The sequence below is a fragment of the Leucoraja erinacea genome, chromosome 8 (genome assembly GCF_028641065.1).
Source record: "Leucoraja erinacea ecotype New England chromosome 8, Leri_hhj_1, whole genome shotgun sequence".
Classification (NCBI taxonomy): domain Eukaryota; kingdom Metazoa; phylum Chordata; class Chondrichthyes; order Rajiformes; family Rajidae; genus Leucoraja; species Leucoraja erinaceus.
Genome location: NC_073384.1, coordinates 35,229,158 through 35,246,024, shown reverse-complemented (window position 1 = coordinate 35,246,024; position 16,867 = coordinate 35,229,158). Strand labels below are relative to the sequence as shown.

The window sequence follows — 16,867 nt, the reverse complement described above, 5'->3', positions numbered from 1 at the left end:
AGGAATTGTGGACGTGGAGACATGACCCCTACTCTAAAACCTCCTCAAGTAATTTACCAGAATAAACAAATTGGATGTACTATCATAGTAAAAGCTGAAGATCACATAAAAGAAAATTGTAAACAAAATGATAACTGCCCAAGAAAACCCCTTAGAGCAAAGAACATTGTAAATCAAGGAGCTTGTCACAACCGTACACAATCAGGTCATTGGAGTAAGGAGTGCCCAATGAGAAGCCAGAATATAGCAGAACGGAAGAGAAATCAAGGGGCAATAAAGAAAGTAAGAAAAGGAACCCAGTAGCTGGTGTCAGAAAGAATAAGAACTAAAGAAAACTAAACTGGCACTAGGGAGAGAAGAAACAAACTTATTGTGCAGGAGGTGCAGGAGTAGGGATAGGAGTCATTAAACCATTGTGAATATGATCAATAACTTGTTATTAGGTTTGTGCCTCCAGGACAGTATGACCTACATACTACTATCTGGGGAGTGAGGTAAAGAGTATGTGGACCCTTGAGAACGGGCAGAAGACACAGCTCAGTTAAGGTAGCTCCCCAGAAACAAAGACCAACAACAAGGAAGAAATGATACCGTTCTGTCCCTTTAAGACACATCTGGGAAGGCCAACAAATAGAGGAGGCTGCTCCTCAGTATCCCTACTCCTTTGAAACTACCATCAAGGAAGAAGAAGAAGATACCTACCGTAGTGCCCAACTTTAACTTCATCTAGCTTTTGACACCAGTGAAGGAAAAATAAATTAACACCATCCAACGTTTTCTAGAAGATACAGATAACCTGTGACGAATATTGGGGCAAGCTCTAATTTGAAGAATTGAATTTAAATTTGAAAATAGACACTCCCCTGTGGTTTGGGGTAAAATACTCACTTTGCTCCTAAATTTAGTTATAAAAATAAATTGATTTGTAAAAGGGCTTATGGGATATGGTTTTAAAATAATTAGAGAATTGATTGTTGACTTGGCATTCTTCCCTTGTCTCATCCATAGGAGGATAATCGAAGATGGGATGGGACTATTTAGTTGCTATCAAGAAAGGGGACATACCCCAGCGGATATCAGAAATTAAGACATACCCTGGAAACGCAAGGTGGTGGTATAGAATAATGAGGTAGACTGGAAATTTAAATAATGAGTTCCCCTCGGAAGGTCAATACTAATCATCCAGAAAGAGTTACTCAGTGGTAAAAGGAAATTAGTTATGAGAAAGAACCCCTATAGACTGAGAGCCGAGCCAACATACTAAGGACGAAGTACTGGAGGAGAAGTCTATTGAATTAGAAGGAGAAATTAAGAAATGGGTGTTGAGATATCAGAGTCGATGTATTTGACCAGTGGATCTAAATTATTTTACCCTTGATAGTAAAGCGGCTTCTATTAACAAGGTGGAAAGAAATTGTCCTTAGATTCGGCATTCTTAATTGGCTTTATAATAAAATTTACAACATATGGAAATTGATTGATTAAATTTGAACAGCTGGGGATTCCACAGGAATTGGAATGGAATTGTGTTATCGACCACAAGCTGTGGAATGAGAAGAGAAGACACTGAAAATTAAAATGGTAAATTGAAGACTGAGACTGAATTTGGTTAAATTGAAACATTCTTCATGGTTTGCTTTAAATAAGAGTCACGCATGTAGGGAAATCTGGACTGAACCCAGCTGAAATTTATATGAGAAACCATCATCAGATATACATTAAAAAAACATTGTGTGAATACGGAGAGGGCTGATTAGTGTTGATCCTAGGATAGTAAAGAATATATTATAGCAGAATATAATAGAGATAGTTATACTGAAATGGAAAAGGGATAATATTGACAGAACAGAATTACAGTGGAATGTATGGGAAAGCATTAGTGCATGAATGGTAACTTGCTTTGACCCAGGTTTTTCAGGAATTATAGGTTATAGGTTCGACTATGGAAAGGATGGAAGAATGGGCAACAACACGGATGGAGGGAATTCGCGCCCACAAAAATTTGGGAGGTGAAGACTCATCAGACGGAAATTATGAAGCTACTACCACGAAAACTCGGGAAGCTTGATAAGATTCTGAGAAGAAACATCATCGCTTTGTTGTTGTTAGTAGATGGAAAATGGAAAAGTCACACATATGTATATCTGGTTATCTGATTATTTGGCTATCATAAATGATGGTTTATCATATATGATAAAAGGAAGGAATGTTAATTCTGGTCAAATTGGAGATGCCAGGACACTAAAATTGAGTAATGGCTTCTGGGCTGCTTGGCCATTTGGTCAATTTAAAAGTGCCTTCTGCAGAAATGGGACAAGCTGCAGAATGGTGCCAGCTTGTATGGAGCCTAGATAAGAGTTGCAGGGAAAGGGAATGGGACATCTGCAGATTCTTACAATTAGGTGTAAATTGCATGAACCGGATTGGGTGAATGCAAACCAGACATACACATTGTAAATATTGTTGCAAAGCTTTACTTTGCTAGATATTGATTGGGTTAAGTGTTGAGCCTTGTCTGGGTTTCTTGAATATCTGGGCAAATGTTGCTATGTTTGCTTCCTTCCAGAAGCTCCGTTTGAATACAATGTATTAGTTACTGTATTATTGGGTTAGGGAAATGTCTATCATATACTGTGTTAATCGATATCTGTTTTTGGACTGTAAAGAGACCACCCCCATATGGTTCGGCCCCTCAAGGTTCAGGGACCTATAAAAGGTAGCTCCCACGAGGTCCTGTGTCGATCTTCTGGGAGAACGCTTGGGACTGTGTGACCTTTTGGAGTGTCTCTGCTTGCACGAGACTAGGAGGACTTGGACAAGCAGATACAAGGATCGAACCCGCGATGGTTAGGTATAGTAGTGGGGAACTGTTATTGTGTTTTTCCAAAATAAAGTTTAGATGCGCAAGTGCAGAACTCAGTATTTTATTGACTGAAACTAGACCGGGGGGAGCTTAGAAGGAACTATTTACAGGTTATGGTGGTAAAAGCATTTGATTCTGGCGTCCAAGTATATTTGCAATGTCATCTCTTTAATGTGTCTTTTAGTATGCAAAGCAATTGAGGAATCAGGAAAATTAATACAATCAGTCTGTTTTTCCATGGTTAGACCTGGTCATTACTCAACAACTTATGGGAAATTATTCTAATGTGCACAATCCTTGCTGATCATGTTACTGTAAATAAAACCCAGAACTGCGAGTTCCTGCAAAACACCAGATGCCAACTTGTTTACTTTGCTGGACTCTTGCCCTGCTCTCCCTTTCTGAAACTTTTCCTGACTATCTAATTTCACAAAATGATCACAAATATTAGATAACATGTTTAAATCGCACAGCTGCCACTTGCGTCAAATACGCCTCAGAAGAGCTAAGTAAAATAATCTCACGCAGTGAATCCTAACCCTTTCTGAGAGCATACAACTTCTGGCTAACATGGTTTTAAAAAAAAAAGCAATAACATGAATCGTCTAAGTAAACGTGATCTTAAGCCACAGATCTATGCATACACAACAAGGTGCTTAGCACGAGACACAAGGAACTGCAGGTGCAGGTTTACAAAGGAACCAAGTAACTTGGCGGGTCAGGCAGCATCATTGAGTGAGTAGAAAGGGCAGGTGGTGACGAGATGCTGCCTTCAATCACAGCAGTTCTTCTGGTGAAGTGACTCCAAAGTGCTGTTGGGTAGGGAGTTCCTTGCTTGGTAATCTGGTTCAATAACTTCCACATGGGTCATTCTTGTTACTTGGCCTGTCCTTCCACACCAGTCTTTCTGTTTATTTAGACTTTAGAGATACTGCATGGAAACAGGCCCTTCGGCCCATTGACTCCACACTGACCAGTGATCACCCCGTACACTAACACACTTGGGCCAGTTTACAATTTTTTTTTACCAAAGTAAATTAATCTACAAACCAGTACGTCTTTGGAATGTGGGAGGAAACCGAAGCACCTGGAGAAAACCCACGGGCAGAATGTACAAACTCCGCACAGATAGCATCCATAGTCAGGATCAAACTCGGGTCTCTGGTGTTGTAAGGCAGCAACTCTACCGCAGTGCACTATTTTTGCGCACTGTGCCACTGAATTGGACTGTACCCTTGTGGACTGAATTAAAATTAAATCAGTTACTCTGATAAAGTTCAATTCCCCATTGATCATTTGTTTTTCAGGGGTTCCTCTATGATTTTGACAGCACTTTCAGAGTTGCCCCACCCCTCCCCTGCAATTTTTTTCTGACAGTGATTCTTATCTTTCACAGACTCTCCACTGCCTGTCCTGCGTTATCTGTTGACTGCTTACACTAACTCCCTTTGGGTTGACTTGCTGTGAAAGGAATAAAGAGGTCAAAGTATCATCAGGATTTGGCTCTTCATTATAGCAGGGGATTGCTGGAATGAATGTAATTCCTGCCATGACAAGGAGCCATTTAGATCTTCCTGCTCACAAACATTTACACTGCTGATGTTGCTGTTCCAACGGTGTTGTACTGTGAACACTGCAGCAACAAAGGAAAGTACTTCATAGTTTAAAAAATGTTCTGGAAAAAACAGTACTTTTAAGGACCAGTTTTCTATTTTTAGCAGCTGTACTAATATATAATTTTGAAGAATTTTTAGATGGACCGGATCATTTTATTTTGATTCATGTCCTTAATTTGATCATCGTTATGGGCACTTGCATTGCAAGAAGGTACTATTATGTTCTGGCAGTATTGCTGCCAGGGTTCCACTCTTGAAGCATTTTTTTGTTACATTCATAAAAAGGGCACAACTTCTTGATAAACCTTGGGTTTCATACCAATGTTTTTAATGTGCCCAGTTCTGGGAATCGGGAGGAAGTGTGAATGAAGAATAATTGAAACACATGAGAAAAAACGTGTTGATTTAAAGTTCATTGAAGTTTATTCAATGCTACTTGTCGTTTCAAATTGCAGATAAATCGCAAACATTAGTAATCCAGTACCTGTACTTGTATTTTGTAAAATGTAGATACAAAGAAGTACAGATGCTGGTTTACAAAACAAAAAGACAGTTCTGGAGTAACTCAGCGGGTCAGGCGACATCTCTGGAAGACATGGATAGATGACGTTTCTAGGCAGGACCCTTCTTCAGACTGATTAGGGACACTGCCTGACTCGCTGAGTTACTCCAGCACTGTGTCTTTTCTTTAAGTTCCTGTTGCCCTTCTCAGCTCTGACTCAGCACCTTTGACCTGAAACATAAACTCTGTTTCTCTTCTCACAGATGCAGCCTGATGGGTATATCTAGCATAAATTGCACACTAGTTGTGATTTGGGAATTTCCAATAACACACTTGCCAGTTTCGGCCTATCATGGGCAATATTTGGAGCATAAAAAAAGCTAGGAACTCTGCAGGTCAAACAGCTTCTGTTGAGGCAAAGCACTAATTGACATTTTGAGTCGAGACCCTGCATCACTGTAGACTTCCTGGGTGAAAAATTAAGTGCTGTTCTACATTCAAACACAATATTTGAATTGAGTGCACAGATGAAAAAAACAGGATGTAGAATATAGAATCTAGCAATACAGGTCTACCACTAATTTTTTGACATTCCTGGTTCCAGAGTCTTTCTGGATTATCTGCTTTTCTTGACCAACAGACTTCATGGCTACCAAGTGGTGACCAAGAGAGTCAAGAGTGTTTTGGGAACCAATCTGGCGTCTCCGGCCAGGTCGGAGTTCCAGAACCCCAGCAGCGGGGGTGTATTTCAAGTGCACTCTTGTAATGTCCAGATTAAAGGTGGAGCTGGACCATTAATTGCGGGAAAATTGATGGTGGACCTGTGCTTGTATTCATTATACCAAGTGGTCAACAGCTTCAGGGAGCGGAGACATCAGGAGCTTTGAACTGTCTCCGGTACATTTATTGTGGTGTTTGTTCCATGTATATTCTATTTGAATGTTCATTTGCGCAAAATGTCTCAAACCTGATGATTTCCACTCTGCCTTTCAGCATGCAGCCTTGTTGCTGTGCAATAAGATTAGGAATGCCATTGACCGCATTGACAAGATGTTCAATTCAGAGTTTGAGGCTGAAATGGATGAATCTGAATGTGCGACTTTGCAGCAGTATTACAGGGAAACTATGATTCAAAGCTATAACTTTGGCTTTGAGGTAAGTTTCTGACATTTTTTAAAATCAATTATAGAAAACATCTGTTCATCCAAACTACTTAGAACATAAAACAGTACAGCACAGGAACAGGCTCTTCCACCCTCAATGTCTGTGCCAAACATGATGCCAAGTTAAACTAATCTCTGCGTGCCCGTGATCCATATTCCTCCATACCCTGCATTACCCATGTCCCTATCTAAAAGCCTCTTACTTGCCACTATCGTATTTGCCTCCACCACTATCCCTAGCAGCATGTTCCAGGCACGCACCATCCTCCTGTTATTAAAATAATTATATTGCCCTGCACATTTCCTTTAAAAATTTCCACTCTCATCTTAAAGCTATGCCCTCTTGTCTTTGACATTTCCACCCTGGCAAAAAGGTTCTAACTTTTTACCCTTTCTATTCTCAGAGATTTTATATCAGATCTCCTTTCAGCCTCCATGTAGCATTCTGGTAAACCTCAACTGCATCCTCTCCAGTATCCCGCTGTATGCCATGACAGCCTTCCTCAGCCAACCCATTTATGTTTATGTCCAAGTCATTTATGTCAATCACAAACAGCAGAGGTGCCAGGACAGATCCTTGTATTTGCACATTTATCACTGTTTTTGGCTCTTTTTTCTTTATTGAAAGATTGGGTGGATTATTTTGGCTGTCCTTTGTCAATTAGTTTAAAAACAATACTCAATGCATTTTAGCAATATGTTTTGAATTCTCTCCAGTATCACAAGGAGGTTGTCCGGCTGATGTCTGGTGAATTCAGACAGAAGATAGGGGACAAGTTTATCAGCTTTGCTCGGAAATGGATGACCTTCGTGCTCACCAAATGTGAAAGTGGGAGGGGAACAAGACCCAGGTTAGACGCGTGTTTCATGCTCAGACACATTTTCTTTTCCTCCGTCTTCCCTATGCCACACCTGGCCTCGGACCCACTTCTCCCTGCCCCCTTCCCCCTACGTTCCTTCCTCTGCCTTCACAATTCCCACCTCCTCTATCTTTATCTCACATCTATTTTCCTTTCATTTCTCGCTTTTGTCCAACCATCTGCCTATCAACAAAAACCTTACTTGTATCCACCTATCACTCACTAGGCCGTGTCCTGCCCCTCCTCTCTTCCAGCTTTCTATCCCACCTCCCACCACAATCAGTGTGAAGAAGGGTCCGACCTGAAAAATTGCCTATCCAGGTCCTCCAGAGATGCTGCCAGACCTGCTGAGTTACTCCAGTACTTCTTGTCTTTATTCTTACGCAAACCTGCTTTAAGAGTCTCGTTCTCGGGGGAGTCAGCATCATTGTTTTAATGTTTCTGTCTGTTCACAGGTGGGCAACCCAGGGGTTTGACTTCCTTCAGGCAATCGAACCGGGATTTATTTCAGCTCTCCCAGAAGACGACTTCCTGGCAAGTTGCTTTCTTTTCTGAAAGTAAAACCATTGTGCTTTTGTGATCTGTGGGTGGGTGTATTACAGAATCTGCCGTTGATGCTGGATGGTTTAACAGAGATGTAGCAAACAGTGTCAGTGTTACAGGGGCTGGGAACACGGCTCCCGCCATCTGCCGATTCCAGTTAAACACCATCTGATTGTGATTTTTGGTTTATCAGATGTGGCCTCTATCCAGGAAACATTGATCATTCTTGGACTGATGCTGTTCTTGGCCAGGATACAAACTGGTTATCAAAGTGTCTTTCATTTCTTGGTCCCTCTCTGCTTTTTACCTTGTTTAAGTTGAAAACTGACCATCTGCTAGTCATAGAACAGTACAGCACAGGAACAGGTCATTCAGGCCACAATGTCTGTGCTGAACATGTTAAACTAATCCCCACTGCCTGCATATACCTCCATTTCCTGCATATTCATGCGAACATAGAATATAGAAAAGTATAGCACAGAAACGCCCTTCAGCCTACGATGTTTCACCACCAGTTAGCCTGACATCGGTGGTGGGGAAGATGCTGGTCAATAATAAAAGATGAAACAGCGGCACATTTGGATAGCAGTAGCAGTATCGGTCCGAGTAGGCATGGATTTACGAAGGGGAAATAATGCTTGACTAATCTTCTGGAGATTTTTGAGGATGTAATCAGGATAATGGACAAGGGAAAGCCAGTGGATGTAGTGTACCTGGACTTTCAGAAAGCATTTAATAAGGTTCCACATAGGAGATTAGTGGGCACAATTAGAGCGCATGGTATTGGGGTAGGGTGCTGACATGGATAGAAAATTGGTTGGCAGACAGTCAATAGTCAGATTTATTCGTCACTTATACAATAAAGTGCAGTGAAATGAATTTGCCAGCAGCGGTACAATAAGAAAGAACACACAATACACAATATAAATTTAACACAAACATCCACCACAGCATTCATCACTGTGGTGGAAGGCACAAAGTTCAGTCAGTCCTCCTCCATTTTCCACCCTAATCGGAACCACAAACCTCCGCAGTCGCCGCTGCGGGTGGCCAGATGTACAGGCAAGGTAAGTCCCGACTCGGTGCTTCCCTACCGGAGACCACGGCCTCAAGATGATGTAGGCCGTGGGCCGGCGGTCGAAGGTCTAAGTCCCCGCCGCGCTGCGGTTAGAAGCACCACAGACCGCGGCTTCTAAATACGATGTAGGCCGCGGGCTGGTGGTCGGTGCTCTTCTCCAGGGATCCCCAGCGAGGGATCCCACTCGGGATGGTAAGTCCCCGCCGCGCCCGCAGTTAAAAGCTCCGCAGTCCGCGGCTTCTAGATGATGTAGGCCGCGGGCCGGCGGTCGGAGCTATTCTCCTCCAGGGTCCCCAACGAGGGATCCCAGACTCCGGACTTCAGGCTGCCGTGGGCCAGCGATCGAAGCGCTCCCTTCTGGAGACCCCCAGCGAGGGCTCGCCCGCTCCGCGATGAAAGGTCCACGCTGCGCCCGCTGCTGAAGCTCCGGGCCCGACTCCGGGAAAGGCCGCAACAATCCTTGGTGTTAGGCCGCGAGGAAGGCGACATGGAAAAAGTCGCCTCTCCGTGGAGGAGGCGACCGAAAGCGGTTCCCCTCCTTACCCCCACTAACCACCCCTCACACACCGAGAAACATTAAAACACACATTTGGACATACTAAAAAAACAAAAAAAGTCGTCTCGCAACGCCCCAACCGACCAAAATAATCAGGAAAATAAACAGGAAACAAAGGGTAGGAATTAATGGGTCCCTTTCAGAAAGGCAGGCAGTGACTAGTGGGGTACCGCAAGGCTCGGTGCTGGGACTGCAGCTATTTACAATATATATTAATGATTAAAAGTAACATTAGCAAATTTGCAGATAACACAAAGCTGGGTGGCAGTGTGAACTGTGAGGAGGATGCAGGGTGACTTGGACAGGTTGGGTGTGTGGGCAGATGCATGGCAGATGCAGTTTAATGTGGATAGATGTGAGGTTATCCACTTTGGTGGCAAAAACAGGAAGGTAGATTTAGGTATGTTACAAAACCTACCTGAATCGTGGCTGAGAATCTGCCCCAGGCCGTTGCGCGATTTTCCACTTTGGTGGGCAATCGAAAATGTTCAGCCAGGAAGGTAATTTCAGGTCATCCAAGTAAGATTATTTTATTATTATCTAAATGGTGTCAAGTTGGGAAAAGGAGAAGTACAACGGGATCTGGGGGTCCTTGTTCATCAGTCACTGAAAGTAAGCATGCAGGTACAGCAGGCAGTGAAGAAAGCGAATGGCATGTCGGCCATCATAACAAGAGGTTGAGTATAAGAGCAAAGAGGTCCTTCTGCAGTTGTACAGGGCCCTAGTGAGACCACACCTGGAGTATTGTGTGCAGTTTTGGTCTCCAAACTTGATGAAGGACATTCTTGCTATTGAGGGAGTGCAGCGTAGGTTCACAAGGTTAATCCCCGGATGGCGGGACTGTCATATGTTGATAGATTGGAGCGGCTGGGCTTGTATACTTATTTAGATATATTCTATACTGAATTTAGAAGGATGAGAGGGATTCTTATTGAAACATATAAGAATATTAAGGGTTTGGATACGCTAGAGGAAGGAAACATGTTCCCAATTTTGGGGAAGTCCAGAACCAGAGGCCATAGTTTAAGAATAAGTGGTAAGCTATGTAGAACGGAGATGAGGATAAACTTTTTCACACAGAGAGTTGTGAGTGTGTGGAATTCTCTGCCTCAGAGGGCAGTGGAGGCTGGTTCTCTGGATGCTTTCAAGAGAGAGTTATAGATAGAGCTCTTAGGGATAGCAGAGTTAAGGGATATGGGGAGAAGGCAGGAACGGGGTACTGTTTGTGGATGATCAGCCATGATCACATTGAATGGCCGTGCTGGCTCGAAGGGCTGAATGGCCTGCTCCTGCACCTATTGTCTATTGTCTATTCTTTGCGCCGAACTTGATGCCAGGTTAAACTAATTCAATCTGCCTATGCACGATCCATATCCCTCCATTCCCTGCATATCTATGTGCCTATCTAAAAAGTCTCTTAAACAGCACTGTCATATTGCCTCCTCCACCATCCCCTGAAGCACTGTCCAGGCACCCACTCTCTGTAAAAAAAAACTTGTCCTGCACATTCCGTTAAGCATTGCCCCTCCAGTTTCAAAGATATGCCCTCTACTCTTTGGCATTTTCACCCTGGGATGGAGGTACAGACTGCCTACTATTTCTAGTCCGTTTCTAATTTTATATACTTCTCTCAGGTTTCCCCTCAATGTCCGACGTTCCATAGAAAACCACCCACATTTGTCCAACCTGCCCTTGCATTGCATCTTGCAACCTCTCCTTGTGCCTATCAAAGAATCTCTTAAATTCCACTGTCATATTTGCTTTCATTGTACCCTATGGCAGTTCATTCTCTGTTTAAAATAAAATCGTGCGTATCTTCTATATCTATAATTATAAAACTCTGATCATGTGTGTGTGTGTGTATATATAACACATATACACACACACACACACACACACACACACACACACACACACACACACACACACACACACACACACACACACACACACACACACACACACACACACACACACACACACACACACACACACACACACACACACACACACACACACACACACACACACACACAGATAGGACATATTGTCATATGTCCTGTCTGGGACATATGACAATAAAACACTCTTGACCCCCACCCCACTCCCTCCCCACCCACCCCTCCCCCCCCAACTTAGGGACGATTGATTGCCTCTATAAATTCCATAATTTTCCTTTTGGGGGGTGATTGACTCCGGGGTGTGCGCAGACACCTGGTCTAGTCACTAGTTGGTCTAGTCACCTTTACACTTTCTCTCTCTGACTTTGTAGCTCTGCCCTTTTCTAGAGGTTTTGACTGTTTACCTTGTACGTAAACCCCTCTAATCCAGGCGGCATCCAGGTAAACCTTGTCTGCACGCATTCCAACCTCCACATCTTTCCCGTAATGGCATGACCAGAACTGTAGACAATATCCAAATGTGAGCTAACCAAAATTTATAAAGCTGCAAGCTGACTTCCTGACCCTTGTACTCTGTTCCCCAACCGATTGAAAGCAGTGTCAATGTTAATGCAGTGCTGCACTCCAAAGTACTTTATTACTTAAGTATATTGTAGTTGTCATTATAGACACAAGTAACTGGGGCACGGTAGAGTTGCTGCCTCACAGTGCCAAATATCAGAGTTTGAACCTGACTACTGGTGCTGTCTGTACAGAGTTTATACATACTCCCTCTGACCGCGTGGGTTTTCTCCGGGTGGTCCAGTTTCCTCCCACATTCCAAAGACGTACAAGTTTGTAGATTAATTGTCTTTGGTAAAAATTGTAAATTGTCCCCAAAGTCTCCAAAGAACAGAGAGACCAAGACTGGAAGCATTAAATCTCTTATAGTCTGTGCTCCAATTATTTGGAAATCCTGAATATCTTTTTTTCTAACAGCATGTTTATTATGTTGCTCCTTTTATATTTAATCTTAGACAAGTGCACATAATCATTGTGTGAGTCCTCATATTTTTTTTTTCCACTTTTTGCAGAGTTTTCAGTCTCTAATGAATGAATGCATTGGACATGTTATAGGAAAACCTCACAGCCCTGTCACAGGTTCGTGCTCTTGAGTATTGTACAAATAATGCAGCTGATCACAGTTGCGTTGTGCACATTTCTACGCTGGTACTTTGGGTAAATGTTATTATATAATGCCGTTCGATATCAATGTTGCACAACCTCTTTAAATAATCCCTAGTGTGTAGAGACTCGATGCGAAAGTGAAATAACATAGAACCAATGTGAACGATAATCACTGGCTAGCATGGACTCAGTGGGCCGAAGGGCCTGTTTCCTTGCTGATTCTCTAAACTAAACTAAACGGCATAACTAATCATTGTAGCCCTGGTGTTGTGCCAGCAAGGTTGCTATTTCTTCAGATGTCCTACTGTTATTTGAAATTTGCAGCTTTGGTAAAATATCTATAGGAATCAAGCTATTGACCTTGCTTTTTAAGTAAACAATTTTAGTGTGTAATCATTCTTATTATTTGAACTGAAAACTTGGTAATGTTTATTGCTTCTCTTTATAATAATGGGTGATATCTTAAAAAGAAAGAAAGTTAATAATAGAAGGAGAAAATGCAGGAAACGTTAAGGAGTTTGGGCAGAATCTGTGCAAAACGAGATACTGAGTTAATGTTTGAAGAGCCTTAATCAGAACTTGGAAAGTTGGTTTTTAAATTATAGAGATGAGGGTGGGGATAGAAAAGGTGAAGGAATATCTGGGATGGGTGAGACCATTATAGACGATGGGCAAATGGTAGCTAGTCATGGGACGTGCTATTGGCGAGAGAAAAAACTGAATAAATACCACAAACGATTAACTTGTTATCAGAGATTGCCTTGAGTTCACCTTGTGTCTCTCCACAGATGCTGCCTGACTGGCTGAGTATTATGAGCATTACCTGTTTTATTTCAGATCCACAGCAGAAGTTGTTTGTTAACTTCCAGTTGCTATAAAATTAATACTGGAATTAGAATCATACAATACTGAAACAGACCCACAGTCCTACTAGTCCATGCCAATTAAGATGCCTTGTCTAAACAAGTCCCATTTTCCAGCTTTTGGCTCATATCTCTCTAAAACTTTCCTATCCATGTACCTGTCTAAATACCTTTTAATTAAGCCAATTCAATTTAGTATTGAGTCAGTCCTTTCAATAAGTTATTTATAAAATGATAACATTAATTTTAAACCTCTTGCCATGGTTCAGTTTGCTTTGTGTTGTTGGCAATGAGAAATTCTACATTTTCTCCATAACCCTATCATTTTTAACCTGCTGAAATATATATCTAGTTCAATTTCATAAACTACTGTTTAATCTACTTCCAACGTGCACCTGGGTTGTGAACTTCCAATCATCAAAACCTGTTGCTTACTTTCTTTAATGGAATATTGGTTGATTTCTGCGTACGGAAATTATTATTGTGATATTACGGATTAAACCCAGTAACTGTATAGCATTCACTTATTATGTATATTTGCAGGGATTCATCGAAATAGCCCTCGTCCTATCAAAGTGCCGCGATGTCACAGTGACCCACCAAATCCACACCTCATCATCCCCACATCTGAAGGATTTAGGTGACGTTTTCCACCTAATCTCTCCACATTGTCTGAACTTGAAACTTTTTCTGACTTTGCACACTTTAAATGTTCACATAAGCTGTTTGTTGAACAGTTTCGAGAGCAGCTCTAGTCTTTGCGTTGGTCTTAACCTGTGGAGAATATATCTTAGCTTAGTCTGAAAATGCCAAGGGATATACGTGTATGCGTGTATAAACAAATAGCCAAAAATGTACTTGTCTCCTTCAAACTAGCTGACAGTGGTTGTTTACTCGGGCTCTCTGACCCAACTGTTCTCACAATGGAGGGATAGTCGGCAGCTTCCATCAAGAGCAACAGGTGGTTGGTGATGAGAGAGGCTGTGGGCTCTGGGCATTGTGTGTTACCACAAGGACCCTAGCAATGAGCCTCACTCCCATGCCAGTCAGCCTGACCACCCGCACCCCCGGCACCACCAGCCAGCCCAGGTATGCTCTCAGCAACCATGGGTGAACCGTGGCAAAGATGTGACTGTCACATGTTGCAGGATTGCTGGCAGAGTGAAGGAATTTTCGATTAGTAATGGTGTGAATGGTTACGGGGAGAAGGTAAAAGAATGGGGTTGAGGGAGAAAAGTAGATCAGCCATGATCGAATGGCATAGTAGACTCGATGGGCCGAATGGCCTACTGCTGCTCCTATGACTTGTGACTCGTAGTAGGTTCCCGACAGCAAACACTGTTGTATATTAGGTCCGTGTTTGGACTCTGGATCAGGAGTGCTATAACCAATCAGTACTCTCTGGGATCGCATATCAGGGCATAATCTGTTGTTTGAGTGTAGAAACTAGGATGTGCAGCTGTTGGTTTTCAAAAACAGACACAGATTGCTGGAGAACCTCAGCAAGTCAGGCAACATTACTAATCATTCTGAAGATGGGCCTGACCAGAAACGTCACCAATCCATGTTCTCCAGAGATATTGCCCGGCCTGCTGAGTTACTCCAGAACTTTGTGTCTTTCTATTGTGGTTTGACCCTGTTATATTTCATTTTCCCTTACGGCATAGGATTGGGCTGTTTGCCCATCAACTCTATGCTCGGTCTTGGAGCAACCTATCCCACACTATTCTCCTGCAGCTTCCTCTTGCAGATGTCCACCAATTCCCCCAGATTCTCTGAGCATCCACCCCATAGGCAGCCATTCACAGCTGCCGGTTAACCTACCAACCAGCACGTCCTCGACATGGGGCAAACTAAAGTATCTTGAGGAAACCCAGGGGAGAGCATAAAATCCCATATCAACCAGGAGCCATGGTCAGAATCACTGCAGTAGTTGCTCCATCTCTTGTGCTACCCATTAATCACAGTGTAAGACAACTTTGGGTTGCTTACAGTTAATGTGGTTGTGGAATATTTGGTGCAAAGAAAAGGATGTGGTCAGTTTACTAAAACACCCCAGTTGACGCTTCCTCCTGACATCAATCTTCATATGTGAATAAGTAAGCAAAAAAAACATTCTACAAACTAGAAATGAGTATTTGCAGATGCTGGTTTACCAAGGAAAGACGCAAAGTGCTGGAGTAGGGTCAGGCAACATCTCTGGAGAACATGGATAGGTGATGTTGTGGGTCGGGACCCTTCTTTAGGTCTGGCAGTTCTGTTCTGAAGTTGGGGTCAGGTCTGGTTTGAAGAAGGTTCCCTATTTGAACGTCACCTATCCATGTTCTCCAGAGATGCTGCTTGACCCGCTGAGTTACTCCAGCAGTTTGTATCTTTCCATTCCACAAACTACTTGTGTCAAATGTTGGCTACATTTGAGAAAAACACAGTGCTGGAGGAACTCGGCAGGCCATGCCGCATTTGTGAAGGGGAATTGACAGACAACGTTTTCAGTCAGATATTTTCTTCAGAAATATGTTCCTGACCTGAAACGTCGCCTATCAATTTCCTCCACAGATGCTGCCTGAGTTCCTCCAGCTCTGTGTGTTTTCCTCAAGATCCCACGGCCTGTAGTTTGTACAGTCTCCGTCTCAGCTACATTTGTATGTTTTTGACTTGCTCTCTGTGTCTCTCCTCATTGCAGTCCAAGGAGCCTTGGATCTGAAGTACGGAACTTGTGTGTAGCCAGTGTTGTTCGCTTAACCCCAGCAGTTGGTGGTGACCTGAATCACTCCAAACCTGTCGCCTCAGCTAATGAAATAAGGTAATGTCAGGTTGGAATGAACTAATGTCTTCACCTTAGTGTACCAGTTGGGAGAAATGTTTAGCAAAAACACAAAGTGGTGGAGTACCTCAGCGGGTCAGGCAGCCTGTATGGAGAACATCGACAGCAGACGTTTTGGGTCGGGAAACTTCACGTTGATTGTAGTGGGGGAGTGGGAGAAAACAGAGAGAGAGGATAAAGCCTGACAAGTCATAGGAAGGAACTGCAGATGCTGGTTTATACTGAAGATAGACACAAAATGCTGGAGTAACTCAGAGGGTCAGACATCACATCTGGAGGAAAGTTTCAGGGCAGAACCCTTCTTCAGACTGATGATCTTGTAAAGGAGGTGTGTGGGGCAAGTTTTTTTTTACACAGAGTGTGGTGGGTGCCTGGAACGTATCGCCTGGGGTGATGGTGAAGGCAGATACAATAGTGACGCATAAACGGCATTTAGATAGGCACGTGGATATGCTCTGAATGAAGGGATGTGGATCACATGCAGGCATTGGGGATTAGTGTAATTCGGCATCTTGTTTGCCACAGGATTTGTTGGCCGAACGGCCTGTTCTTGCGCTATACTGTTCTATGTTCTGTGTGATGTAAGCCCAAAAGTTGCAGAATTGGAAGAAAAAGGATTTGCAAAAGCTTTACAGACAAGTGATGATGCAATTGAATAGTTTCCCTAGGGTTTGGCCTCAAATTTTAGGGTTTGGCCCCAAATACATTTTGCAGATTGAGCCAAAAAATAGTTACATGCATTACAAAATGCCAAGTCTATTGAGATAAGAATACAGCATTTAATAAGTTAGTGATTTTCATGGGAAATTAAGGTAGTTGTTCAGAAGATGAAATATCTGTGGTGCTTTGTCCACAAGCAGCTTGCAAGCACTCAAGCAGTTAGTCGATGGGATCTGAATATGTCGTATCCTTGGTTTGCCTGCTGTGACGG

At 42.8% G+C, this 16,867-nt stretch overlaps 1 protein-coding gene across 4 annotated transcripts in view; it reads left to right on the top strand.

The window, feature by feature from the left end:
- The window catches only part of map3k4 (mitogen-activated protein kinase kinase kinase 4), a 164,508-nt gene that overhangs the window by 121,992 nt on the left and 25,649 nt on the right, over nt 1–16,867 (top strand). For all 4 annotated transcript variants that reach the window (XM_055639428.1, XM_055639430.1, XM_055639431.1 and 1 more), the window contains 6 exons: nt 5,975–6,136; nt 6,862–6,995; nt 7,460–7,538; nt 12,156–12,222; nt 13,656–13,752; nt 15,796–15,915. In XM_055639428.1, coding sequence (XP_055495403.1) covers nt 5,975–6,136; nt 6,862–6,995; nt 7,460–7,538; nt 12,156–12,222; nt 13,656–13,752; nt 15,796–15,915 — 659 coding nt within the window. The remainder of the gene's footprint in view (nt 1–5,974; nt 6,137–6,861; nt 6,996–7,459; nt 7,539–12,155; nt 12,223–13,655; nt 13,753–15,795; nt 15,916–16,867) is intronic.